The sequence below is a fragment of the Coffea arabica genome, chromosome 8e (genome assembly GCF_036785885.1).
Source record: "Coffea arabica cultivar ET-39 chromosome 8e, Coffea Arabica ET-39 HiFi, whole genome shotgun sequence".
Lineage (NCBI taxonomy): Eukaryota > Viridiplantae > Streptophyta > Magnoliopsida > Gentianales > Rubiaceae > Coffea > Coffea arabica.
Window position 1 is genome coordinate 48626313 of NC_092324.1, and position 27981 is coordinate 48654293.

A 27981-nucleotide genomic window follows, 5' to 3' on the forward strand; every position below is an offset into this window, starting at 1 on the left:
TTATCAATTAATATACAAAAATATTACATGGTTGCACCATATGAATTTTTTTTTGAATCAAATGTAATCAGTCATAATTAAATTACTAAAAAAAATTTAGAATTTGATATTAATTGGAATAGAATTTGGCATCCACAGTATAAAAGGATAAACAATAATGTCTATCATTAACAAAATATTTTTAGCCGCCCACGTAAATTGAAAATTTTCATGAATATGACATAAGGAAATGAATGAAATTCTTCTTGTCTCCTCTTACTTCTTAAATTTCACCTTTACCCTCATAAAAAAAATTAAAAAATAATATGATTGGAAGTGATCCAACATTAGTTGGAAGTAAAATATATAATCAAATTGAACAAATTCATTTAAAAAAAAAAAAGAAAAAGAGATCACAACCCTAGTGTGCAAAGTCACTTCCCAAACAATCTTAAATCAACAAGCCAATGACCAATATTATTGATTTCTCATTCTAGCACTACATCACACACCTATTTAACTCCTCAGTCTAAGACTATATGATTAGATACATATCAATTCTCATTGTTACTTGTTCCCATCTTCTACCTAATTTTCATAAACAAACAAATAACTATGAGCTAACATTTTTTTGCTTTTAGTCTACACAGCAATCCTATTCTAACATAGACTAGGAGGAGAGGCCCAACCAAGTGAGCTAGGGAAGGACTAACGACTAACGCATGTTGATGCAAGTGGAATGGACTTGCATCCGAGGTCTGGTTCGAAACTCATGGGAATAGAAAAAATAATTTTGAGAGAATTTTTTTCGGTAAGGGATCTGATCCGGCTCGAACAAAATTAGTTGCAGATCGTAAAACAGATACAGACACCTCGTGGGTTATACCTAAAAAAAAAAAAAAAGGGAAGGACCAGAGGTAGTAGAGAAATCAGAGAGATGCACTTGAACCTTTAACCTACAAGACTGCATTTTTTGCAGCAAGTATTGGCATGAATTGACACCTCCAAACACGGCATCCCGCTTTCAGCAGACGCACCAGAAGTCACCCCCTCAATCCCCCATATAAATACTACTGCTACTATTAGTAATACCACCATCATCCCAAACCCACAACGCAACAAACCCAAACAACACTTCTTTCTTCGCTTCTCTCTCTCTCTCTCTCTGTCCCTCGTTCTCCCTGCAAACTTTACCTCTCAAGTCCGGAATTCCACCTCTTCCTCCTCCGCTTTCGACCGTATTCCACACACTCACACACTAGCACTAGCTTTCTTTGTCTTCAAGTCAAAGCCACCGGCCATCCCGCCTTTTGTATGACCAAAGCAGCGATACTGGTATTGGTCTGATGGCAACCGCTCCGATAAAATCACAGCCGCTGCATAACTTCTCCTTGCCCCACCTGAGATGGGTCCACAAAAACTCCCCCCACCAACAATCACCTCCTCATTCCACCCTTCAGCACCGCCGTGATTCACCCGACTTCGACCCTCCTGGAAACGACAACAACACCACCGCCGCCGCCTCCTCCAAGCCTGCCTCTCGTACCCCTCGTAAGCCGCAGCCGTTTTCTTCTCCTTGTCTCGCTTCTTTCCCGTCTGCTTCTTCCACTCATCAAAATCAGAAAGCTGAGCAAGGCGACGACGTGGTGGAAGAAGGCCATAAGCCGTGGAATTTGAGGCCGAGGAAAGTGGTGACTTACCCAACAAGCACTGCTACTTTTACTACTCCGTCGTCGTTCAGGAAGAATGATAAAGAAAAGGAAAAATTGCAGGAGGAAACCGGGTCGTCTTTGAGGAATAGTAATATGAGTAATGACAGTGTTCTATTGAAGTCATCGAGTTCGTGTAGGGTGGTTAGAGGAGGAGCAACTGTGGCGGGGTATGTTGGCGGTGGAGTAGCGTGCCCGGGCTTCGCCGGGACGGAGCGGCAGCAGAGGAAGGTGGTGGAGGAGAAGAGGAAGTTATGGATCTCGCTCTCCAAGGAGGAGATTGAGGAGGACGTGTACTCTTTGACTGGGTCTCGGCCCTCTCGCCGGCCCAAGAAACGGCCCAGGACTGTCCAGAAGCAGCTTGACGTACGTAATTCATTACCTAGCATCATTCTGTTAAAAAAATAAAATTAAAAAAACCAACTTTTCTCCTTCTCTGCCCGGTATTGTTTATATGAGTGCGTATATTTTGGGTGTTTGGGCTAATGGGTTTTCGTTGTTTTTGCAGAATGTATTTCCAGGGTTGTATTTGGTGGGGTTGAGTATTGATTCCTATCGTGTTCATGATTCTTTGGTATGTTTTGCTTCTAACTTCTCTGGTTTGGGTTGTGTATCTGCATGTTTTTCAATTCTAAGCTTTCAGTTTCCTTTGGTACACTATATAGTTTGTAATAAAATTGTGAAGACGGTGAAATAAAACAAATTGATTTTGGGTTTTTCTATGGGTGCTGCAGAGGTAGATATGATGCATTTGATGATGTCACATTCTTGCTATTCTCGGAAAGGTTTGTGTGGCCATATCATATTTTGTCTAAGCCTTCTCAATTTTGTGATGTTGTTTCTGGCTTTTTGTTCTTTTGCTCTTTGTTGGGGTGTGATAGGTTCGGTTAAGCGAAGAGAAAATGTTGCGCAGGTATTGCGGTGATTTAGAGAGAATGTGAAGGTTGGAAAGCTTGGAGTTTGCTAGTTGATGCCTCAGCAGGAGGTATATTATGCTAATGTAGTACAAGAAACGAAAAAGAATGCTTTGTAGCTGTATCTACAATATTTGTTTTCAATTTATATTTTCTCTTTTTCCAGTCTCCAGGTACTCAGATACTAGTAGTGCAAATTTTAGGGCATAGTTTGCTTACTTATAATATTAAAGACAGCCTATGATGTAAAAACATGGATCCTTTTTATGGAGCGATTGAGCTTGGATTATAATGAAATTCATGCCATTTCACAAAATTGTTTTTCTGGAATAAGTGTTGGTGTTCTTCATGAAAAATGTATTCTTGACATTGTTCATGATGTCGTTTAACAGGCTTCCCGACCCTGTTGGGGGCAGAGCTCATAATCGTATTTAGTTACCAAAGTGAATCCTTTTCAAGATTTACTAACGGAGGTGCTGCTTGCTTCCCCTTCTTGAAGGACATTTGTGTCAGTTGTTTCTTTTGGCAAGAGCAAAACCTGATGAGGTCAAAAGTTCGCATTTTAGCTGCATGCTTTCCCTTTGTTGTGTTATTGCACCAAATATGAGTATATTGGCATTTTGGTGGGCCATTTCGTTTTAGCGATTCATTTATGTGCAGACAAGTTTCATTTCTGTGAGAGAGTGATATAAGTTGACAAACATAGAAAAGATTTTTTTTTTTGGTGCCAAATATACAGTATAGTTGCAAGTTCTAGGCTATCTGATGAGCATAGTACATGTCACAAAAGAGTTTTGACAAAAACCAGCTCATTTTTAAATTTCAATATTTGTGTTACTGTTCTGCTTATTAGAAGACTTCAGAGAGATTTTATCTGCATTAAAGTTTGTATGAAGGTGAACATTGCAAGCTGTGGGACTGTCTTGCGAGCTTCTGTCAGAAGTAATTCTTTATGCAACTTCATAGATGTTATTGTCTCTATGCCTTTGTGCAACTTTTCAAGGTTAAGGAAACATGTTTTTGAATTTTTGAATATGTTGGATTTTTGAATGCTCCAATCATGCTGCTTCAGCTGTTGGAAGAGTGTCATTCTATTGCATCTTGATAACATTACTTTCTGCCTGTTTATGCGTATGCTTTGCTAATAGATTTCCAGACTCGTCAGTGAATCCTCTGCATCTATGCATGAACTTTGTTTTGTAACACTTCCCATCAACTTTAGAATCAAATTGAAAAATTTGTTTCTTGCAGTCATAGTTGATTTTCTGTTTGTAGATTTTAGTAAAACTACTTCAGTGCTGGTGACAACTAACGCCAGAGGATTTTCCCTGGATTTTGAACTATATTCTCGATTTCAAGTCGTTAAAGATTATGAATGGCACATTTTTGTGTTGTTTACCATTTTGCTTGGGAGTTCCTTGGCTTCATGTTTTAGAGTTGATTACCTGGGTAGCTTAAGTTCTCTGAAGGGTAATGTTCTTGTCTTTATGGAAATGTTTCCTCTTTTTTTTTTTTTGTGTGGAAATGTTGACTATAGGTGTTCCAACCTTGTAGTAGATGTTGCATCACATTGAAAAGAATTTGACTTTGCTCCTTTTCATTTGCTTTACTAATTGCATCAGAACTTACTGATTATCCTCCCTCATTTTAAGTTTCTTATCACACCATCAGAATCTGCTTCTTTTGGCTGCGCTCATCTATCTCTCGAGTTCAGCTAAATTATGTTGATTCCATACTGATTTTTTTTTTAGGCCGGGAGGGGGGGGGGGGGGGAAGATGGTTGGATGGGCTTTTGTTCCATTGGTGTTTTGGCAATCGTGTGGAAACCGTTGAAATTAGCTGTGGCATCAGAGAATCTTCTTTTCCGAAATTACCAGGTCAAAGTCAAGGTCACGAAAATGGGCTTTGCAAAGCCTCCAAGAATGTGTTTCTTCGTTGTGTTGTGAGGCTCACAAAATCTTTAATTATGGGGTGTGTGTGTGTGTGTGTTGGGGGGGGGGGGGGGGCGTTCCTTCCTACGAAATAGTCATATGAGGAAAAAAATATGAAACTCAATTTCTTCATAGGCTAAGGTGGCTGCTGTTGTTTTTTTTTTTTCAAGAAAAAAAAAACATGTTTCATTCCTCACTAGCTCTATTAATGAAAAATAATTGCATATGACTTTTGTCTGTGATGCTATAAAACATGAAAGTGGCATCATTTAAGCTCCGTATTCCCCACTGATAAATATGTCAATTCAATGCAGGAAATATGTCTGTGTAACTTGGTGGAAGAATCATCATCAAACATGTATTGTATTCTGTTGCTCCTAAAGCTCTAAAAGAAATTGCTGAGAATTTAATTAATATAAGGTGGGTATTTGTTGGATGGAGGGAGTCTTCTTCTTGTTGTTTAGAAATGATATTGTCTGCTGTTTGACAAACATGGCCAAGAAGAGGCTGCATGGCCTTGGCACCTAGCTTTGTTTGGAAAGGGATTTTTTACCCAAAAAAAAAAAATATGTTTTTCGTGAATAAATTTTTTAATTATTTTTTACCTTACACATATCAAATCGCTATTTTTTATAAAAAAAAAACTCAAAAAAATTGCAATCTAAACACGATTTTAGTTTTCTCTGTTGGGACCTGGGTAAAGTATAATTTTCAGCTGTCGGCATATCTTGACGGTGTGGTCTTGACTCAACGCTTTGAATCTTCTCAATTTTTTGGGTAAATTACACACAAGTCACCAAAAATTTTCGAAGTCTTATTCCATCCACTCAATTATTTTTTTTAATACTAAATAGCCTACTCAACTTTTCAAAAGTGCCATTTTTTACCGCTCTCAACCATCTTTTGTATCAAATTAACTGACTAAACTTTTTAAGAGTCTATTTTACCTGTGCAACTATTTTTTTTTTAATATCAAATAATTCAATAGACTCTTTTAATAGATTCATTTTGGCCCTTATGTTAGATTCTGCCGTTGAAACAGACGAAAGCTTGTTATGTAACCCATTTTGAATGAAATTTTATCATTTCACACTCAAAATTCATCAATCCAAATCGATTAAATTATTTGATAACTTCAGATGACCACTAAATTCTCTATTTTCCAGTAGGGCTATAGCGTGTTTGTGAGGACCCAAATTGTGTTTTGGGATTTAGGATTTTTGGGAGCAATAGAATAGTTTAATCCATTTGGGGTAGATGAATATTGGGTGCGAAATTACGAACCAGTCTATTCAAATCAATTTTCTTCATCTATTTATATAAATAGATGATTTGGACAACTGCATCCCCGCCTTAAAAAATTGACAATTTTCTTCTGTTATTTATATAAATATTCCGATGATTTTCAAGGCTATTCTTCCCGGAAAAAGTTACTTATATTAACGGTATAACATTTTAATCAATATACACATAAACATTGTCGACCCTCCTATGTCTCAAGAATGAAGTCTTGAATTAACAAAATATCATCAATTAAATAGTCTATATGGTGTATACTAGATCAGGAAACAACCCCCCATCCCTGCACCCAATTTTTTTTTTTAGGTTCTCAACATTTGAGTTTAAGTGTGTTTGGATAGGAGATTATTTAGAAAAAAATTATTTGGGATAATGTTGTAGCATTTTTTTTGTAATGATGTGTATGTGAGATAAAAAAAAATAGTTAGAAATTGTGTTTATGATACAAAGTGAATAATATTTGTTTATGTTTTTGCAAATTAACTTAACATATACTACAAGAATTTTTCAAAATTCTCAAAATTTTAGAAGTAGAAACTAGAAATATATGGAACTTTTGGGGGGGGGGGGGAAGGAGGGGTTTGTGGGAGCCCCTCCTCCCTAATTTCGTCCTTGAAACTATCCATCCATCCGGTCTTTTTCATGGATGTATTATTTGCACTGTCAGTGTGTCATACTTTACAATTTTCATATGCAGTACCATTACAATTCTCATTCATCTCTACTTTATACATACATACATATATATATATATATGCACGCATGCACACATGCATATATACATAGACACACATACTTATGGTGTTTGGTCTACTGCTAAATATTGTTAGAGTAAATTTATGAGTTAGAAACGGTAGATTAATTTGAAGTGTGCCAAAGTGGTGAAAAAAATTGGATAGTACATTTATCAAAAAATAAAATTATTCTTTAATTATATTATAAATATGTTCTTTTTTGGTTGCCTGCCACGGTATCCAGGGCTTTGCCCTGACTAATCCGTTGGTCGACCCGGGTCGCACACCTGGCTGTGGTGGGTGAGTCTCCCAACAAGGATAGCTGCATACGCCAGGTTTGCAAATATGTTCTTTAGTCACGTTTTTATCTCACATTTATCATATTACAAAAAAGTGCTATAGAGTATTATTCTAAATTTTTTTCCAAACGAACTTATTTTATTTAAGATACGAAAAAGGTGTTTAGTTGCACTGCAGAATGGATAGATTTGCAAAGGGCGTTTTGCACGCGCAATTTGCCTCCAAATTTGGTGCACTTAAATGATTAGAGGAAACCCAAAAAAAAAAAAAAAAAAAAAATTCTAAAAGTCGATTTTGCTTTCTTCTATTTCATGACACAAAGTAGAATCCAAACAAATTGTGGCAAACTCTTTAGGCAATACAATCATGATTGGTACTTGCTTTACCATCTTGATAGATAGTTTCCAAGGTCACTAATCATTTTGGCCTCCACAATATACAATATTCTATTTTTTTTTGCTATCCCTCATTATCAAAAAACATATATAGTACTAAGAAATTGCTCTTTGGTTTTCTTCTGTGAAACTTTGAAAATTTAGTACTAGTAGATTTTTAGGCTTATTTCCTCTCTTCTGTTTCCTCTCAATCGTTCTTGAATTTTGTTTGTTTTTGTCCTTATGAATGGGAAAAAAAATAAAAAAATAAAAAAATAATAAAAATAATGAGAAAGAAAACTTACTCCAGTCGGCCTCCAAAACCCCGAATCGAAAGACCGCTCTCCCGAGCATGTTTCAAAAACCCTTCTCCAATTCACTCACTCTAACCGGTCTCCTTTCTCTCCCTAATCCAAATTACTCTGATACTAATTGGCTTCTTAATCCTTTTTCTGAATTAAATCTCTGATTCTTATTCTACTTTTTAACCCTTATTGAAATCCAATCCAATTGTTCTTCTTCTTCGGATTGAGCTCTGACAGAAAATGGAGCAGAATAGATTTACTGACGCCTTCTCCAACGGCGGCGCCACCGCAGCTTCCACCACACCCTCCGTTCCGCCTCGTCAACCTAATTATACCTGCGCAAAAGTCCAGGTTTCAATTTTTCACGTTTTTAAGCAAATAGATGCAGTGCCAGTATTTTGTGTCTATATCCAGCTGTATGTTATGCGTATCCGGAATTCTTGAGAGGAACCCTAGTTGCTTCTCTCAAATGATAATGGGATTCATAGTAAGCTGCTGATTTTTTTTTAATGTATACTCAAGTGTGGTTGCAATTGCGGTTGGATGCTTTACAGGCTTAGGGTTTGGAATTGGAATTTGCCATAGACACTTTCTTCACGGAACACTTGAAGTTCAATGGTGAACTGGTCCAAGTTGCAAAATTGCATTTTCCCCAACTGAAGCAGACTGTTGAGAAAATTGGAGTCCCACCTCCCCCCCACCAACACCCCACAACACACACACACCCACACACATCAAAAAAGTTCTAAAAGTTCGCTATTTTGAAGTCTTAATTTTTTCCTCTGTAGTTTTGGGGTTATGTAACCTTCACTTCAGTTGGGGGAGAACCTTGTTCACGGTGGATTTTGTTTCTTGCAAAGTAGATAACTAAACAAATTATGTAACTATTAAATTCTTCACTGTAACAGAAAATGGAGTTGGTTACCCAAATTTAAACTAATTGAATTAAATATTGCAATTTGAAATTTGAGCATCCAAGCTTTGGTCACTGGTCGGTTGATTGTCACTCATGAGCCCTCGGAGCTACTTGGTGACTTGTGAGGTTGCGGAAATATCATGGGCTGCATTTTTACGGATGTGGTTGTGCTGGAATGAAGAGTCACTAATTAGCTAGATGGTTCTTCCGCTTCATCTTTTAATATATTTGTGGTCATTGAATGTGGGGATTGTGTACATTTCTCTTGCTAATTGATGCCATTTTTGTTTAATGGCAGGAAGCTTTGGCTCACCTGGCATCAATTGATCCTATTGAGTTGTGTAATGAAGCTAAAGTTGAGCATTGTAGGGCAACTAGAGATTTGAGAAGCTGTGGGCGATACATTCAGAGTGTCTTAAACTCATGTGGCCATGCCTCCTTATGTGAGGAATGTAGTCAGCGGTGTGATGTTTGCCCAATATGTAGAGTTCCTTTACCTAAGGGTGGGAGTAGACTTCGTCTTCGCCTTTATTATGAGTGCATAGAAGCGTGTCTTATCTCTAAAAGGTGTGATGACAGATTGCAAGATAAAGAAGATGGTGACAAAGAACTTATAGCTGATGTTCAGCGTTTATATTCTTTATTTGATGTTGCCTTGGAGAATAACTTGAGTTCTCTAATATGTCACTGTATCCTTTCCTGGTGTTTATTTGGGCAAATGACACTTTTTGGTGCAGCTTCTAGCTTTCTGGCAAGGAATTGCTTTCTTGAGTGAAATTCGGTCAGATAATTATGGCTTCCTGTTCTTTCCTCTCCTTTTGATGTGCTATGAGTATATATTCTTTCCTAGGTATTATACTTAAATGTTAAAAAGAATTTTACAACTTCAAAAGACCATTGGAAATATTCTGGTCATTTGTTATTGACATTCAGGCTCAAAAAGAGTGAGAAATTATTATTTGCTGTAGTCCATATTCTAGCTACTTGTTTCTTCTTTTCCTTAATAGTTCACTCACAGATGTTACAGACGTCTGTATGGATGAGAGTGCTGTGTCCAGTGATCCTGTAATTGCGTTCTTGCTGGATGAAGTGGTTGTCAAAGATTGGTGCAAGCGGACATTCAAGAATATTGTGGCTGATCTCCAAGCTATGTGTATCCTGACCAAAAAAAAAGTTCTAGAATTGTTTATTTTTAGGTTGTACAACAATAAATTTTATATTCCTTGACATGCTTAATAGATAATCTTGCAGTATGCGAGCTGAAAGCATGTTTGAGTTTGCTATTGAAGTTTTCTGTGAAGCTAGCTGGCTTGGTCATTGTTCTAGATGTTCTGGAATCATCATTTAAAGGTTCGCTATCAGCAAAACTTCACGATCTTCACGATCTTCAAGAAAACATTCTAAAGACAAAGCAGGTGAACTTGCTGAAACTTTTTTCCATAAATTCAAGAATCAAGTATTTACAGGAGGAGAAATTTTGCAGTCATGTTTGTTATGATATTCAAGTGGTTGAACAATTTCACTCACTTTTGATACTTCTGAAAGTGTCTTAGAATGCAAGTACTGTAGAAGCAATTAAAAAACTGGGTTTCTTGTATATTTACTTCAGATGGTTTTGGATATTGTACATAAATGAATACTTCAAATACACTGTTATACCCTGTATCCTGACTTTGATTCTATCCAAGGTGGATAGGGAAGTGAAACTTGATCCTATGAATTTGATGTAGGGGATTGGAAGAGTAGTTGTTTTTATGATGAGCATTTGACACATACATTTCCCTGTTTTTACTCTTTTTTGGATTTTCAGCACTTGGAAGTTATAACTTGGTGTACGAGACATGATTTTTTGGTGAATGTGAGGTCCCGTCATGGTCCGATTGCATCATGGCGCTCTGAAGTTCGTGAGAGGAAATCTGCTGCTATTAGGCGTGCATGGCCTGATTCAGTACCAAATTCTGCTGCAGTCTCCTCAAGGACAGATAATTCCACTCTTTTTATTGAAGAAGCACTTTCAAATCTTGATACTGAGTGGGGACATATAGATGATCCAGGAGAAGAATTGCAAATTGCACTTCTGCAGAAGGATGGGGGATCTTCATTTTTGCGTTCCAAATTGGAGGGTTTGGCTGCATTATACCCATTTGAGAGTATGAGAGCTGCTATTGATGTGCTTTTCCTACGAGGAAGCTCTGATTTGGTGGTATCAAAGCAAGCAATTGTATCCTTGTGAATGTAGTTAAAATTTATTATGCTTCGCTTTTAGTTTCTCTTGTTTTTCCCTGACTTTTCAACAGCTTCTGTATTACCTATTTGACCGGCACTGGACAATACCTGAGGACCTATGGAGATATGTTGTTGATGACTTTGCAGCGAGTTTTTGTATAACAAGGCATTCCTTACTGGAATCTTTTGTCTTTTATCTTCTTGATGACCATACTGACAAAGCTCTTCAGGTAATTTCCATCTGGTGACTGCATTATTTTTGTCTCTATTTTCTTGGGAGTTAGGATTCTACCTTTATATCTCTTGACAAGTAAATTTTCTGTTTTTATAAATAAATCTATGATATCTTGTTGTTCAAGTGTACTGCTTTTAGCCAAAATTCCATTTTAATCTTCAGCACAGCCTTATAATATTTGAACATGTGGTTTTGGTTCTTCAGTTTTCCTGGTACTTGCCAATTTTAGCACATCAGTCTGCAGTAGTTCATTTAGAAGCTATCATCTTGAAAATTATGAGTTTGGCAATTTTTTCTAGCCACGATTCAGATATATACTTTTACATGAACAGGCAGATTTATAAACCTAAAATCTGGTTGGTTATGCGAGTAATTGATCAGCACAATATGTCTTCAAACCAATATGACCAACTTTTTTGTTTTGTTTTTCTAGATATCAACTTGGAAGTATGATTCGATTACTTTTTACTGTGAGATTATTGCCTCACACCTGAACTTTTCATTGATTGATTGGTTTACCTTCTTCTGTATCTTATTGATAATTATTAAAGTACCTGTCTTGCACTGACCCTTGAAATCCTGACCTGGTAGGAAGCCTGTCGTCTTCTCCCTGAAATTTCGGGCCCCACAGTTCATCCCAAGATGGCCAAAGTATTGCTAGAAAGGCAGAATCCTGATGCAGCTCTTATGGTTTTGAGGTGGTCAGGTCGAGATGAAGCGCAATTGGTTTCACTTGAGGAGGCTGTCACCACTGTTCGGGTGCGAGTGGAATGTGGGCTTCTTACTGAAGCATTTATGTATCAGAGGGCTGTCTGCATGAAGGTCAAAGAAAAAAAGTTGGGGGATGAATCTTTTCTGAATGCTTCAGGTGAAACAAGAGATGAACATTGGACCTGGACGCAATGGGTGGAGGTTATGGTGACAGAAATATGTTGTCTTTGTATTCGAAGGAATTTGGTAGATCGAATGATAGAATTACCATGGAACTTTGATGAGGAGAAACATCTACACAAATGTTTGTTGGATTTTGCAACAGATGATCCTTTATCAACAATGGGAAGTCTTCTTGTAGTGTTCTATTTGCAGGTATTTTGCTTGTACATCTATTGCATGTTATTTTCTTTCTTTCTATCTCTTGTGCAAATGTTGGTGAAAATGATTTTGCAATCAACCAAATAAATGTATTTTGATGCTTGGTTTGTTGGGCCTTAAAAAGCTCAGCTATTGCGTTAATTACCCCGTGTGGTTCTAATGGTGTTCTATATGTATTTCAATTTGTTAATTATTTGATGTCTCTTGAAGTCATAGAAGTTATTTCATCAAAATGGAATTTGTAAGAGTAATTTATGTAATAACTGTTGCATTTTGGACTTTAGGAAAATAGTCTTGGATATGTTTGGAGAAATGTGGGCATTGAGTACTTTTAATTGCAGATATAATATAGTTGTATGGTTAGATAAGTTAATACCATGTGTAAATGCTCAGCCAACATGTCTTGGGATAATGACCACATTTTTTCAGGAACTATGCTCCTTTTTTGTCTGAGTAAAGGAAAGCTTGTTTGATTGTACCTATTGCTAGCTTTTTTCTGTTGGGATTGAAGTGTAATTCTGCTTTTGACATTCAATCTTAGCAAATAAGCCCTCGCATTTTCTGAGTTGCTAGCTCTGTTAATGGTTATTGTCTCCTTTTTATGTTTCAGCGATATCGATACATTGAAGCATATGAAGTTGATCGGAAGCTCGTGAATATAGAGCAAGAGTACATTGTGAAAAGTTCTGCCCGAGAAGAAATTTTAGTCAGGATGAGATCCACAAGTCACTGGAGATCTGCATTAGTTGTAAGTATTTCCAAAATTTAGATGGTTTCTTTGCTTCTTTTCTTCTGAAAATTATGCAGGTGTTTTGATAGTTCAAATGACATTGCAAAGTTGGGTGCTTATATCTGTGAGATTCTAAGTAAATTTAGTTTAGTTGTAGTTCAAATTTTTGCTGGAGATATGATGCCATGGGCTCAATAAAGTTTCTATCCAGAGTTAATTTTTGTGCAATAAAATGAAACTGGGGTCTTCCAAACAGGTGAAGAAGAAGAAAAGTTACACTTGGATACTCCAACCATATTTTCCTACTCTTCTTTGGTCCTATGGAGCATGTCTTATTTCCTATTACTGCCATGTTAATTTAAGTTGTAGAAATAATGTCTTTGGAACTTCTGGTGAGGGATTTAGCTTTTCTAAATACATAGTTGTGGTTCTACAGGAGAAGAGCATAGAATTATTGCCTGATGTCATACAGCAGCAACTGAAAAATGGAAAGCTTCATGAAAATGGGTTGCTTCCTAGTAATGCAGGTGGTTTTCCAGCTAACTCCAATGATGCAAGAGAACAGGGACCTATATTGACCGGTTTATTAGTTCCTCCTGTCATTTCTTCCTCTGTTCAAGGGACGAATAATGTAATGACTTCACCAATACATTCAACTCTTAATAGTTCGTCAAAACTGGGCGGATCTGTTAGTTTTCGAACCAATAATTATGGGAATTTTGGTGCATCTATGCTCCCCAAGGGATTCTTTAATGAAGCAGAAAAGGGATGGACGCCTGATAGTGGCCTCAGGAAAAATTTTAGCTTTGATGACGTCAGTCCTGCAATTCCCAATACTAATATAGCTACATCTCCAATCCGAGAGTTGAAAAGCAGTTCATCACAAAAGCCTGGGAGTATACCCAAGCAAAATGGGTCTTTGAACAAAGTCCACAGCCGAAGCTCCTACTTGAAAGGATCTATTGCAAATCCTGTCACTTCCCTTAGGAGCAACCTTGGGATGTTGATGGATTCTGCTCAAGACTCTAGTGTGCTTGGCAAACTTGCATTCTCAGACAAAACTGATGTACCTCAGATGCTTCATTCAAATGATTCCATGGACATCTCTTGGAGGTGAAATTCTTATGCCATATTCTTTTAGGAATAAGCACCATTTCTTTGACATAGCCTGCATTTCCTGCTTTAGATCGACTTAGGCAAATAAGTTTACTCATTTTGCTGTTTATTTTTCCAGTCATGATGAGAGGGGTTTGTCTGTTGAGAGAGTAGATGCAAATGGTGGGCCCAGATGGCGATCTGACGAGTCTAGTGAAGATGAAGAGCATCAAAACCAGGATAGAACTGCAGTTACAGCAGCTAATACAAGGAACATTAGGGGAGCGAGAAGAGGCAGGGTTTTGGGAAGATGATGCATCTGGTTCGCATGAAAGGAAGTTCCTTTCTTCATGCTAAAGATTAGTTAAAATTGGAGACCAGCAGATAAGCAACAGACTAGGAGGCCGTCTGAGGAAGTTCAACCGGTAATTTCTATACTGCCCTGGGAGGAAACATTTGGATGCCCCTCACTGCAGTTAGGGCTTGAAATTTGGTGATGGATCCTAGCTGTTTCATTGTTGTACTTCATATCCTAGAGTTATAGCGGAATGATATTTTACTACTTGAGATGAGATCTATATTATACATACTGGTTTGGCCAAAGTTTTGTAGCTTATGATAAACAATTTCAGGGCCCGACTGGCTTGTTCATTTACCACAATTGATGTTAATATTTTACCCTAACATGTACATACAAACCTGATCTGTTATTCAGATTGATTTTATTTTTCTCCTTAGTTTTGGTTCCGTACATTGTGGTTGTGCTTCTGAGTTAGAAGGCTTGTTTTTGTTTCTCATTCTCTTATCCGTGAACTCCAACAGAAGAGTGTGGCTGTCAAGTCTCTCGACTCATTCCAGGTATTCTGCACTGATCAACATTAACCTCTATCTCTAATTTTAATGGCCCTCGTTAACAATAATGTTAGTGAAATCCTTCGTGTCAACTGGTTGAAGGCTTCATGAAACATTGCCCGTGAGCCTCATTATATTGCTTCATTGGAAAAACTCTGTTATTCCATTACATGCAGGGAGTCCAGAAATAATGGCGGTCTTGTTACTCAATGGGCATATGTGCAAGTCAAACGTGAATGTGCATTTGGGAGAAAAATGGGGAAATGTGGATATGCATTGGAATGGACATGCCCACTAACCGTTTAAACCGCCACTTTCAAATTTGGACAATGAGAAACCTACGTGGTTTAAGGAGCATGGGCTAACAAGTTTGAAAACAAAAAATTGTTTCAATGTCTAATTCAAAATATTAAAAGAAGCAAAATCACATCCCCCTCCTGATTTTGGTTGTGACGGGCAGAAACCCTGAAAACAGGCAAAGAATTTTGAACATGGAAAGACTGAGAGCCCAAGAAGATATCAAGAAAGGGCCATGGTCTGGTGAGGAAGATGAGATACTGATGAACTTTGTAAAGGAAAATGGCCCCAGAGACTGGAGCTCCATTCGATCCAAAGGGCTCTTACCAAGAACTGGAAAATCTTGTCGTCTCAGATGGGTCAATAAACTTCAACCCAACTTAAAAAAGTATGTAGATATCTTTTGAGTCGTTGGAAAATTTTCAATTTTTGGGGGTTAATTGATTTTGCATAATTCTACTTAAGAGTATCTTGTTACCTTTGATTTTTGTGGAATTTAAAGAAGGCATGTTAAGCTAATTGTTCCCGCTTCTTGTTCTTTTATCTGTCGAACTTGCATTCTACACATTGTGAAAAGAAGAGGATGCAAATTTTCAGCAGAGGAAGAGAGAGTGGTCTTGGAGTTGCAGGCTACACTTGGAAACAAATGGGCAGCAATAGCTACATATTTGCCCGGAAGAACTGATAATGATGTGAAGAATTTTTGGAGCACGAGGCAAAAGAGGCTGGCCAGGATACTGCGAGCATCATCACAACCAAACAGGGCGCACAAGCATACAGCTAAAGCACCGGTTGTAAATGAAGCTTCTACTTTGCAAGTGAGAACTCCTAGTCCACACTATACAATTTCATTTCACAATTTCCACCTTTTTTTTTGCTTTTTTTTTTACCATCCCGTCTCTTTCTGCATCCTTTTTACCCTCAAGCCTTAACTGGCACAAGATTCGAACCTTGAACATGACAGCGAGAAAAATTCTAAGAGCCCTTCTCTGTCAACTAGATCGACACTAGTGGTTATTTCACTATTTCCACCTAACAAGCCATAATGTTGAAATTTCCATTTGCATGGATTTTCTATTTGAGAGTTTTATGTTGCATCTTACATGCTGTAATAGTTGACATTCTTTGTCATACATATTTTTACCAAACTATTTGAACTCACACGGTTTCTGTATTTTGTCTGTTTTGATTAGTTTCCATATTGCAGATTTTGGAGCAAAAACATCTTCGGATGATAAGTTAAAGAAGTAAGAAATATGTGCTCGTCAGCATAAAGTAAATCCACGTGCATAATGTCTGCTTATGAGTTTAGGTGTTGGGGTACCATTCTTTTTGCGGAAATCTTGGAAAGGGCCATAATATTTTTAAGAATCCACGCCAAGTGTTTTAGTTTGAGGGAAAGGAATTGTGCCAATTCCAATATCTTGCCTGTGATTGGCTGATTTCTCACTTGCGTCCCCTTGCCGTTGTATTTCTGGAGTTTTGCATTATCTGCTCTGATGAATTTTTTACTCTTTCAGGCCTCTGTTTCCAGCTTCAATCAGGTTAAAGAGACTTCATTACAATGTCATATCTGCTCCTGTTTTTGGTCTGAAAATGCCAATGCTATCAATATTTTGCCACCACCAGATTGCCTAAACATGGGTACAGCTGGTGTGATCTCGGGTGTTCCTCCAGCAGTTGATGAGCATACAAGTCCTCCCCAACTCTGCATCCAGAGCAACAATCATCAACCATCTGTTTCACCTCCTTTTGGAATCTCTTTCAGCACTGAGCAGCCTAAACCAGCACTGAATAACCTTCCCCTTTGGCAAGAAAATCAGGATTTTGGGGCGGAACTTGGTGAGCCAAATTTTATGGGTGCGTTGACGCAACAAGAATCTCTGGAAGTTGGAAATATGGCACAGCATAACCTGGGATTGTCACTGGATGAATTGGAGGCCACTGGCCAGAATTTTAGTGAGATTAATGACTATAAGGATAAGATGTTGACGATACCTGATACTCTATTTGGTGATCTCTCGGATGACATGCTTGATAATCTAGATGCAGTTCCAAGATCATCTTCTTAATTCATTAGCTATCGTTGTTATTTTACGTATGTTCTATCAAAGAAGCAGGAGCTTCTGCATTTTATATCTAGTTTGCTATCAGCGTTTTTAGCATTTTGGGATGATTTTCTTTGGCTGGTTCTAATGATTCAGAATCTATTTAAGAATGTGCTGGCGTCAATATTGTTTGGGAACAAGTACTTCAAAGGGCTGATAAATCTCAAACTACTATGCTTAAATACGCTGAATTTTTTTCCAACTAATTTGAGTTAAAAGAAGAACCTCATCTTTTTCGCAGTTTGTATTTAATCCCAACATCAAACTTAATCACCCTTTACCATATTAGCATGGCTTACTCATTTTCCCCCTCTGGCCAAATTTTTAACCATATAATCAAGTCACAATGACCTTATCCGGAAAAGGAAAGTGGATGATAAAGGAGAGTAACATTTAGTACCAGGCCTGTTAATCGGGTCATCAAAGCCAACTTCAATAAGCTCAGACTCAACTGATATAGTTAGTACCACTTTCGAGTTTCGAACTATGAGTTTTGGATTAATAAATATATTTGACTCATAAAATATTCAGACGGTTCAATTTTGGCCCAAACTTACTTATTTTTCCTTAATTTTCTTAATATAATAACTATAACTATTAGGTTCTGAAGTTAATTTAACATCTATAGGACCATAACATTAAAGCTATACACAAACCAGTAACAATTAATTAAAAAGTATATAAACCAAGAATTTTTTAACAATAATATATCCAGTTAGTTTAAAATACATGATAAAATTGTAATAAAATATGATCAACAGTCAATACCTTTTCAAAGATCCTCAATTTGCTCATATTAAGATTTTTCCATTTCCTTGATTTGAACAGAAATACAGCTTTTAAATCCAAATAGAAGTAAACAAATTGATTTGTTTCATGAGTTACATGAGAACTTAAAAAAAAAAAAAAAAGAAAGAAAATAGACCAAGAAATGATGGTGACCAGTTCATGTAGAGTTTAAATTGGTGGAGTATACAAAAAGCATGTTTTGTCATTAAAACTACCCATATATGCTTAATTAAAATACAAGCAACCATTACAAGCATCTAGGTAACATATTAGAGATATTGAAACCGTTAAACCATAATCTAACTACTTGGCATAAGAAGTAGCCAATATCGTACCCACACAAAAAATTACTAAACCTAAAGGCAAACTAGGAATTACCACTATTAGACCTCAAGAAAGCAATAGAATTGTTAATTCTAACTCATAAGTATATTTAGGGTTTTGGATCGTTACTTGCGTTCTAAATTTTTTGACATAGTTTTGTATATTTAATATTTCTTATATATATTAATATATTTTGACGTATAACTCATAAGTATAAGTGTTAGTATTGTATATTTAGATATATAATTATATATACCAAAATATGAATATATTATATACAATTATATATATAGATACAGATTAAAGGGTTGGACTTATATCAGGTTTTAAAAAATTAGACTCATCGATCTTTTTCTTGGGCCGAGTGAGTTGAATTTGGAATAAGCCGACCCATGTACAGTCCTGTTTAAAACCAAAGAGCAAGGGAGGGAAAGTGTGAGTTTTGTCTTGTTAGATGAGTCAGCTGATATTAGAGTCACAGACGTGTACGAGGTGAAGCATTCGAGTTTTATCTTGTTAGATGAGTCAGCTGATATTGGAGTCACAGACTTGCACAAGGTGAAGCATTCTAACCAGAAAGAACAGGGCAGAAACAGAGGATATAATTATCCTATTAATAATGATGGCGAATTCTGCTCTTCAACTACCGATCATCGACCTCAGCTGCTCCGACCGCATCTCCACCGCTCAGTCCATTCGTCAGGTCATTGATTCTTCTTCAAACACCTTCTAAAATCCTCTTTACTACTCACCCTATCCCGGCATAGTTCTTGAAATTCCAATGAATTCTTGATTTTCTGGGTCATAATGAAAATCACATTGTAATCAGGCCTTTAATCGGTACATTTGCCCCAGAAGCATGTGAAAACAGTTGAGAAAGTTAAAGAGTAAGCATGTGAAAACAGTTGAGAAACTTAAAAGAGTTTTCTGCGAAATTTAAGAAGCGATGAGGCACAAACCTTATAGGATGAGCTATGCTATAAAAATCAAAATTTCCTGTTTAACTGATGAATTTGGAAGGGTCTTTTTCCTTGAGTTTGTTCGCAATGAAAAAAGTTAGGATTTAGAGCAAAAATTGGTTACTAATGCAGAAACCTTAAGAAAGTCTCCCAAGACACTAAATTTGCTGTTAAAGACTAATTTTGCATGAATAAATTGGAATATACGGGAATTAAATTCCACCCATCTTGATTCTCATGTTTACTTCGTCGTCTCTACGCAAAAGAAGTGAATTCTATGTGGTAGAATTATAGTAATATCAATAATATTTTCGTTTGAATTAATCAAACAATAAGTGGTTCATTTATAACTTAGGCATGCATGGAATATGGTTTCTTTTACTTAATCAATCATGGAGTTGAAGAAGAGCTGTTAAAGAGGGTGTTCGAAGAAAGCAGAAAATTTTTCGTGCTCCCCTCTGAAGAGAGAATGAAAGTGGTTCGAAAGGACCATCGAGGTTATACACCGCTCTATGCTGAGAAACTTGACCCATCTTCCATATCCAAAGGTTTGTTCGCTAAATATAACTTCTTAATATCATTGTGTTTCTTTTCTGCTAGAGTTTTTTGATGCTCTGAACTGGGCTAAAAGATATTACTCAACTTTGCTAGCTAGTTATGTTATTTTGCTTGTCTAACTGGGATATTTATCGGCCTTGATAGTGGAAGCATATTTAGTCAGTTTTGTCCAATGTGCAATGTTTCCTCCTAATTGTTAATAGTCAGAATCTGCTCTCAGATTCTTGTTGATGCCAGCATTTGTTTAGATTGGGCTGATTTTAATGCTGCGGCTGGGTTTGGGATTACTTGGCCTCTCTCTCTCTGTCTCCTGGTTGGCTGATAAATTGTAACATTTTGAGCATCGATTTTGTTGTGGACATGGATGGGAATTCCCATGTTTATCTTTGTTTACAACAGCTATAGTTTTGTCATTGGTGTGAAGAAAAAATGCTTGGTTTGTTAAAGACACTTCTCTGAGTTGAATTTGGTGCAAGAATTTCTCAAACAAATTCTGCAGAGCGAATGTATATTTCTTAATGAAACCGTAGGAGGTTTTATTGAACTTTGTTCATATCCAACTTTCGTTTGTGGACTAATAATTAGATGGTTAATGTGATGGCCCCACCTCCCCCTAGGGCGTATCAAAGGGTTCGGCGGACCGCCTGCCCAACTCTCGCTAGAATTCACTCACTTGTATTTCACGCATACATCCATAGACAATAAGTAACATCGCAATTCAACCTTATAATATACATCGATGCACAAATCAAGATACAAAACTTCTATACACCCGAAATACTTCAAAATGTATATAATCCAAGTACAAATCATCTTAAGCGAGTGATAGCGCGAGTACAAGTCAAAATTCAAAACAGCTAGACTACGTTAGTTTGTACACGTCTCACGCCTCGCTCGTACCCCCTGTAAGAAAAACAAATGGAGTGGAATGAGCTAAAAATCCAGTGAGATTCCAAATAGCAAGTTGACTAATATTTAAAAGTACAAGTATCAACATAGCAAAAGATAGCGAGCATAACAAGTTCATAAAAGTGAACAATAACACTTCAAGTAACAAATCTCAAAATGAACGAGTGTAGAGTGCTTTTGTTGTTCAAAAGAAACAATAAGCCAATAAGCAATAATCATTTCCAAGTATAACGATACGGATGGCTCTCAGGAGCCAAGTTCACATTGCTTCACCAGAGCTTGATCAAATATTAGTTGATACTCCGTCAATTTTCAAGTAAAGTAACCAATCCAGTAGTACTTCGCTTAACTCCAATCCGTCTACCATTCAACCCCCTTACCGGGTCCGAACACCAACTAAACACTGGTGGTAATACTCTAGTATACCGATTAGTCGAGAAGATAACACTCCACTCGACATCACTAACTACCCATGGTTCGTTATCTAATCGACCAAACCCTTGCCGGCTCGACTCGATTAACTAGCCAGTGGGGTTTGGGTTCCCAAAAATTCGATGAGATAACATCTCCAATCAACTGAATCAAGATAAAAGTACGGAGACGGGAATGAGAGGTACCTCCCACTCGGATTGAGTGTGGTACATACTGCCGCTCAATACTTACAAGTCACGCACAAGTATATCAAATCAATTGTAATAATAACGAGTACACATCACATTAGGGCAAGTGCGATAAAATACACCCTTACCCGATTATACCAATCACATATCATTCGATCACATTGGTCAAATATTGAAAACAAGTGTCCAGTTCAATCAGGTATTTGGAAGCACTCACCAAATGTCTAGTGCCTCTCAAAAGTCACGTTCAGGTCCAACTCCTTGGTTGGAGTCCAAATCTGCGATAAAATATCATTTGCGAATGTAAAACGCTCTAGAGTTCGAAACATAGAAGTTTCGGTTTAAGAAAATCAAATAAATACAATTCGCTTAAGTAGTATTCACGATACTTATCAAATTTCGAAAAATTCATGCTCACTCTTACACATTTGAAACAATTACACTTGAAATACCATTTGAGTCGAAGAAATGGAGAAAACGTATTTCTATGAGTCGTAAATTTCATTTTCCCAAGGGTACAAGGTTGGCCAAATTCTAACTTATATATTTCGATAAAAGAAAACGCAAATATCCTAGATGGTTCAAGTGGTATTCGCTCTTAAGCCTTACTTGTGTCGCAAGTATATCTACATAGCTCTCGAGCGTAAATTTGGACAGCATGCCCTTTGTATTACCTATTTTTCAGCCATTTATGGCATCATTCTTTCCTCAATCAACCCCACAGTTACACACAAAATAATCTCATTTCAATAGCCGTTCAATAGGGTCAAAGTCATACAAGTACAAAATCAAGCTAAGGACATGTGCGGAAATGAAGTTTAACACAAGACAGATTTGACGTTGTTTTACGTAACGGACACAATCACAGCTACGCTTATCGGATTGAGGTACAATTTATACCGTTTCGAAGCTAAGCCAGAGAGCTACAACTTTGATGAAGACCACCTAGTCCAGTTCGTAGTATATCTAGGTCAAAATTTGAAATTACTGAACCAGAATCGCACAAACAGGTCAGTTAAACGCGCTATGTTTAAATAACAATAACTCAGGTTACCGAAGTCCAATCGAGGTGATTCTAGGGGCGTTGGAAAGCTAAGACATAGCACTACAATTTTTGTGTTTTGGCTAAATGCTAATTCAGTACGCATCAGGGTGAACAGGCGCGGTCAAATTGGTGAAATGTCAAAACTGTCCCTAAAGTTCTACCTATGGCAGTCAGGGGTATTTTTATCTTTTCACATGCTACTGTACTCGGATTGAGTTGAAATTTTGTAGGAAACTATAAAACATCATTATCTACAACTTTCATGTTTTATGCTAAGCCTAATTCGGCCTCTATCATAAGCAAACAGAAACGGGCAGAACTGAAAACAAGATTTCCTGAAATCTGGACTTTGGGGTTTAAAAGGAAAATCTCTTCATTTCTTGCTTAAATCACTACCACAACCTCTTATACAAGTTTACATACATTATAAACCATCCATACAACAAGTATGAGAAGGAAATCATTCAAACCCTAACTCAAGTGCATCACCCCAATCATCCAAATTCTTTTGATTTAAGCATCATAATCACAAATACAAGTTACTAAACAACTCCAACATGATTAAGGGAAAAAGAAAAGAGTGGTCAGACCATTTTACCTCAAAACTAGAGCTTGCTAGTGTTCTCATTCACTTCCCCTTGAAATTTTTACTTTCCTAAGCTTCCCAAACTTCCAATTTACAAGTTAATCGGTTTAGAATCTTATTTTTTTTCACTCAAATGGTGCAAATTAAGATGAAATGAAGTTGTTTTTCTCTTGTTCACACTCTCTCTCTTGTTCACGGCTAGGAGGAGGAAAATGAGGGCAATTTGTGTGTTTTTTGATGATAAATATGGAGGAAAATTGGTTGGTCAATACTTAAGGGATGGTTGCCACTTGTCGCAACCAAAATCCATTTCAAAATTTTTTTTTTCCTTACATTTGTTGGTCAAATATTTCGGCTAAGAGGGCTAAGGATGAGGGAGATATTTTGCACCAATATCAATGATATTTTATGGTGAGGAAGGTGTTGGTCAAGTGATGTGTCCAATCGGTAGTGAACGATACCCGTCGGTTCGAGCCGATTTTTCTTAAATCGCGTATATTAGGGTTTTAACTTATAATTCACTAACTTATTATTATTATTTCTAATCACACATTATTTTCTCATCTAAAAGTCACTCTTATTCACTAAATTTAGTACACACTCTGCACCGATTACTCACATTACGGAAAGACATAAAAATCCTAATTTATTGTAACGATGAAGGTAAAAAGGGAACCCTTGTTTTTATGATTATTTGTAACTATTGGGGTAGTGAATGTATATTAAAGTCATTGTAAAGTAATAAATTTGAATAAATTTCAAATTAAAGGGAATTTTAAGAAAAATATAAAGAATTTTACGGGTCCTCACACTCTCTCCCCCTTAAAAAAATTTCGTTATCGAAATTCATACATGCACTTCGAAATAACGTAGGGTATTTTCCTCGAAATTCGGAGTGTTAGTCTGTACACATTCCACGCCATTTGTTTTCCTTGCAGGGGTACGAACGAGGCGTGAGATGTGTACAGACTAGCGTAGTCTAGTTGTTTTGACTTTTGTAATTGTACTCGCACTAGTCGCTCAATTAGGGTTGAATGTACTGAGAATTTAAATCTTTTGATGTATTTGGGACTATATGGATGGTTGAGATAGAAATGAACGTATTCGTATGTTCCAAACTTGGGAACTATATTTCGTTTATTATTGAGATTGCATCTTATTTTATTTGATGTGAGTGAGTGAGTCCTGGCGAGAGTTGGGCAGGCGGTCCCCTAAACCCTAGGGTACGCCCAGGGGAAGGTGGGGCCGTCACAGTTAGACACTTGGGATCAGTATATTGGACATCAGTGTTAATTATGCTGAACCTGATAGCGCACTCTCTTTTTTCACATGTCTAGGGAGTTGACAATCTTGTGAGTCGGGCAACTACAATGCTTTCTTCTCTTCTATTGACTTGTTTAACCACAGGGAGTGCATAGGAGAGCTCTCTTTGACCATTTTCATTTGTTGGAGTAGGTGACTCAAAAGAAAGCTTCTATATTGGTCCTTTCGAAGATATGAAAAATCAATGGCCTCCAGCAGGTACTTCTGTATATCAGATAACATATTTGACCTTATCTAGAAATATTCTGCATTTCTCCAAAATGTGATCACTTTTTGGTATGAATCATAAAGTGGCAGGTTTCATTCTTTTGCAACACTCAACTTGTATATTAGGGTTCCTTTTTTAAATAATTTTAACTTTCTTTGTGCGTAAATTCTATGTTTTTGGGAAATGTCATACTCGTAATTTTATTCCTATTGTGTTGGTGACTTCCAGAACTGCTACCACTTTGGAGATCTACGATGGAGGAATACCATAAAAGTGTCTTGTAAGTATCATCTGAGGTGTGCATTCAGGGGTTAATGGTCAAGATTTGATGTTTATTTGCGTCATTGTTTCTGGGATTTAATATAGATGCATTTAGGTTAATGTTTATTAACTCATTCGGCTAGAGTTTGAGCATCAGTATATTCACTGTAAGTTGTTTGGTAAATTGTTTGCTGAATCTTTTGACGTAATGAACCACTTTTATCAATACTTTTATTAAGTATTGGTAGGGCTCAGGAGGCTTCAACAATACAAAATTTTTGGTTTGAGTCACACAACAGATTGTTTTAGCATAATTGTATTAATGCTGGTGATTTCCTATTCCTTTCCTTATTAATCAGACATTATTTAAGAAATGTCTATGCTGGAAAACTTGAGGTTGATTTTTGTTGCACTTACCAGAAATGCTGGAAAAAGACTGATTTCTTTAGTTGCTCTGGCACTAAACTTGGATGAAGATTTCTTTACGAAGGTTGGGGCTCTTGATCCACCGAATGGTTTCCTCCGTCTTTTACACTATCCAGGTCTAGTATAAACTTTTGTCATTTTTGTCTATTGACACACTTTTACCTTTGGAGTTTGACTATAACAGCTCTCGCAAACTGGTGCCTTTTATCTTGGCTCAGTGGCTAAAAAGAAAATTTCTCATGTCGCTGAGAAATAATTCAAATGTTGCACTGAACTGATTATAAATCGGAATTCATCATAAACTAACAATCCCTTTTCCAGCCAATTGTTTGTCCAGCAAGATGGAACAAATAATTCCCTGCGAATAAATTGGTTTCACAATAATTTTGAGTAACTAGGGATTCAATTACATGATTCAGATAGTGGCAGGAAAATTATTCATTGACAGAATTCTTTGGCTTTACCAATTGCAGCTGAATTAGGAGTTGCTGATCAACAAATATACGGTGCTTCTGCTCATTCAGATTATGGAATGATTACTCTTCTAGCGGCAGAGGATGTTGGTGGTCTTCAGGCATGTTTTCATAGAGTAGCTTTAGTTATGAAGGACACTTGACTGTTGAGGCAGGCTTGTATATCTCAATGGTAGCCATCTTATCTATGTTGACAGATTTCCAGGGAAAAGTTTGAGCAAAATCGGGTCTGGGAAGATGTTCATCATGTCAATGGGTTGGTTTCTGATTGCTTATGATATCTGCTTTCCACAGACTTGCATCCTTGAAAGTACATCTGTTTCAAAACTTAGCTTCTTCTGGCAAATTTTTGCTTTTCAGGGCTTTCATAGTTAACATTGCAGACATGATGGAGAGGTGGACAAATTGTTTGTTCAGGTAGTATCATATTTGGTTGCATTCAAAACAAATTTCATGTCGCTTAGAAGGATTGCAATTTACTGGTTTGTGTATGTGGTATTCTATCTTCTCGTTCTTTGTAGATCAACATTGCACAGAGTGCTGCCTACAGGACGGGAACGCTACTCGGTAATGATATGTTGCTCATAATGTACCTCTTTTCTGTCCCAGACTAGTCTATGCCCATTCATTCTCTAATAAATTTCATTACTTTTACCACCGCCTATGGTTATATGTTGCTTGAATAGGCTGTCATCAATCAGGCTGCAAAATATTCTTTTCCCCCCAGGATTACTTGTCAGTTGGGTCCATATTAACACTCAGACCGAAACATGTATATGATCTTGAGGTGAATGTGTTGTCCAATTTTTTTTATACTTGCTGCCATGAAATGGGTCTTTGTCATGTGGTATTCTGAGCAAATGGACGTAATTGTGGATGGACACCCTATATAATATATGCTCTGAATTTGTTGTCCATGCTATTATGGGAAAACTAAATCGTCACACTGCAGAAGCTAACAATTTTCCTTTGCCAAATCCAGGCGGCTTTCTTTTTAGACGGAAACCCAGATTGCATGGTAGAATGCTTAAAGAGTTGCTGCAGTGAGTCCCGTCCTCCTAGGTACGGAAATACATGTTGCACTGAAATACATGTTGTACTGAATGTGATTGTAAAGCTTTCTGCATTATGGTCCCTGCTATCTCCATTTGCCTTGTTCCTTGAACTGTTAGCAGTCCACTAGTTGCAGTAATACATACTTGTGGAACTCGTCCATTAATAAGTTTCAAGCGTGGTCTCAAATAGATAGCTTTACTTGATACTACTTTACAAACAGTTTCAAAATTTTGGTACCTTATTTATTGGGCTTAGTTCACATAGGTGAAAAGCATGCCAGGCATTAAACTTTTAGTATTATCTCAAAGCTTTGCTGGAGATACTGGCTTGTATCATGCATCCTTTGGTGAATGCTGTTCTAGGTCAAGCCTGTCTTCAGACTTCAGAGCAATAATAATATTAAACCTGGATAAGGTAAAGCTAGCTTGACCGAACAAAACAATACTTTTCTCTAGGTCATAGTACGAGCTGGCCAAAGTAAAGACGAGTCAAATTTGATAGAAATGTGAAAAAGCCAGGTGAAATGTAACACGGTAGAGTGTTGACCTTAGCTTTTATTGATACATTTATTTTGTTCTTTTGGTGTTGATGTGGGGTATCTATCCTTATTTAACTATGCAAGAAAATAAAATAGCTTTTTGTTTCTTGACCTCATCATCAGTAAAATTTAAAAAGTTCTTAGTTTATTAAGCCCAGTTAGGAGTTTGCTTTTCCCTTTCCCATTTTTTTTTTTTTATTCTCAACAGTTGCTATCAGATGCAAAGATTATGATGATGATACTGGCTTGCTGATTCGACAGGTATCCTCCAATCCGCATCGGAGACTATCTACAGCAACGCTTTAGGGTTACTTATGGTTGATGTGGTGAGGTCGAAGACAGCGAATGGCAAAGTATGCGGAAGAAACCTTTTGTAGAAAATGCCAAAGTCCAGAGGAGGCCTACCGCTTCAACTTCCATATTAATCTGATACTCCAGCTGGGAAATGCTTTGTACTGTCAATTCAATTGCTACCAGAATCTTGCTTAAAATTTTAGAGATGGAAACATTCCAAAAGACAAAATGTAAGTAAGTTACCCTGATGATGGCCTAACAATTTGCTTGGCTCAAATGGGTTCGTTCCCATGAACCAAATTGCTCTCTCTCTCTCTCTCTCTTTTTTTGTTTTACTTTGTTTATATTGTTCTCTTTTATTATTATTATTATTATTATTGGTTCCAATTTTTGTTGGTGTAACTTAAAAGTGTTTCTTCTTTCACACAATACGTCTGGATTGCAATTCAGATGATGTTCACCAATGTAATTGAGGGAGAAAAGAAGTCCATCATAGTATCTAATTTTAAAAACATT

General features: G+C 37.0%; 4 protein-coding genes across 10 annotated transcripts; all 4 read left to right on the forward strand.

Moving 5' to 3' along the window:
* Positions 1 to 663: 663 nt before the first annotated feature.
* LOC113703253 (uncharacterized) lies at positions 664 to 4969 on the forward strand. Of its 6 annotated transcripts, none has more exons than XR_003451391.2 (5): positions 664 to 2054; positions 2197 to 2262; positions 2423 to 2473; positions 2602 to 2673; positions 4848 to 4969. XR_003451391.2 is itself a non-coding variant. In XM_072061959.1 (4 exons), the coding sequence occupies exons 1-3, from the start codon at positions 1326 to 1328 to the stop codon at positions 2426 to 2428; spliced, it is 801 nt and encodes a 266-aa protein (XP_071918060.1). In that variant the 5' UTR covers positions 664 to 1325; the 3' UTR covers positions 2429 to 2473; positions 2570 to 2918. The 6 variants fall into 6 exon arrangements, 2 of the variants coding, with proteins under 2 accessions (XP_071918060.1, XP_027080356.1); XR_003451390.2 differs by lacking the exon at positions 4848 to 4969 and adding an exon at positions 2995 to 4196; XR_011820089.1 differs by having other exon boundaries at positions 2423 to 2673.
* A 2619-nt stretch (positions 4970 to 7588) lies between these two features.
* LOC113703867 (E3 ubiquitin-protein ligase HOS1-like) lies at positions 7589 to 14576 on the forward strand. Its single transcript, XM_027225351.2, has 10 exons — positions 7589 to 7896; positions 8760 to 9150; positions 9480 to 9614; positions 9701 to 9876; positions 10272 to 10682; positions 10759 to 10917; positions 11514 to 12008; positions 12625 to 12762; positions 13181 to 13857; positions 13979 to 14576. The coding sequence occupies exons 1-10, from the start codon at positions 7786 to 7788 to the stop codon at positions 14151 to 14153; spliced, it is 2868 nt and encodes a 955-aa protein (XP_027081152.2). The 5' UTR covers positions 7589 to 7785; the 3' UTR covers positions 14154 to 14576.
* A 311-nt stretch (positions 14577 to 14887) lies between these two features.
* On the forward strand, positions 14888 to 17130 carry LOC113704970 (probable transcription factor MYB58). Its single transcript, XM_072061514.1, has 3 exons — positions 14888 to 15376; positions 15569 to 15806; positions 16509 to 17130. Exons 1-3 carry the CDS (start codon positions 15183 to 15185, stop codon positions 17058 to 17060), a joined length of 984 nt encoding a protein of 327 aa, XP_071917615.1. The 5' UTR covers positions 14888 to 15182; the 3' UTR covers positions 17061 to 17130.
* Positions 17131 to 18616: 1486 nt separating this feature from the next.
* Positions 18617 to 27773, forward strand: LOC113703138 (azadirone synthase LFS-like). 2 transcript variants are annotated; one of them, XM_027224404.2, is made up of 11 exons: positions 18617 to 18912; positions 19524 to 19716; positions 24342 to 24407; positions 24646 to 24697; positions 25099 to 25220; positions 25578 to 25678; positions 25775 to 25833; positions 25938 to 25994; positions 26099 to 26144; positions 26560 to 26639; positions 27433 to 27773. In XM_027224404.2, exons 1-11 carry the CDS (start codon positions 18829 to 18831, stop codon positions 27491 to 27493), a joined length of 921 nt encoding a protein of 306 aa, XP_027080205.1. In that variant the 5' UTR covers positions 18617 to 18828; the 3' UTR covers positions 27494 to 27773. The 2 variants fall into 2 exon arrangements, 1 of the variants encoding a protein (XP_027080205.1); XR_011819883.1 differs by lacking the exon at positions 26099 to 26144 and having other exon boundaries at positions 18640 to 18912.
* The last annotated feature ends 208 nt before the right edge of the window (positions 27774 to 27981 follow it).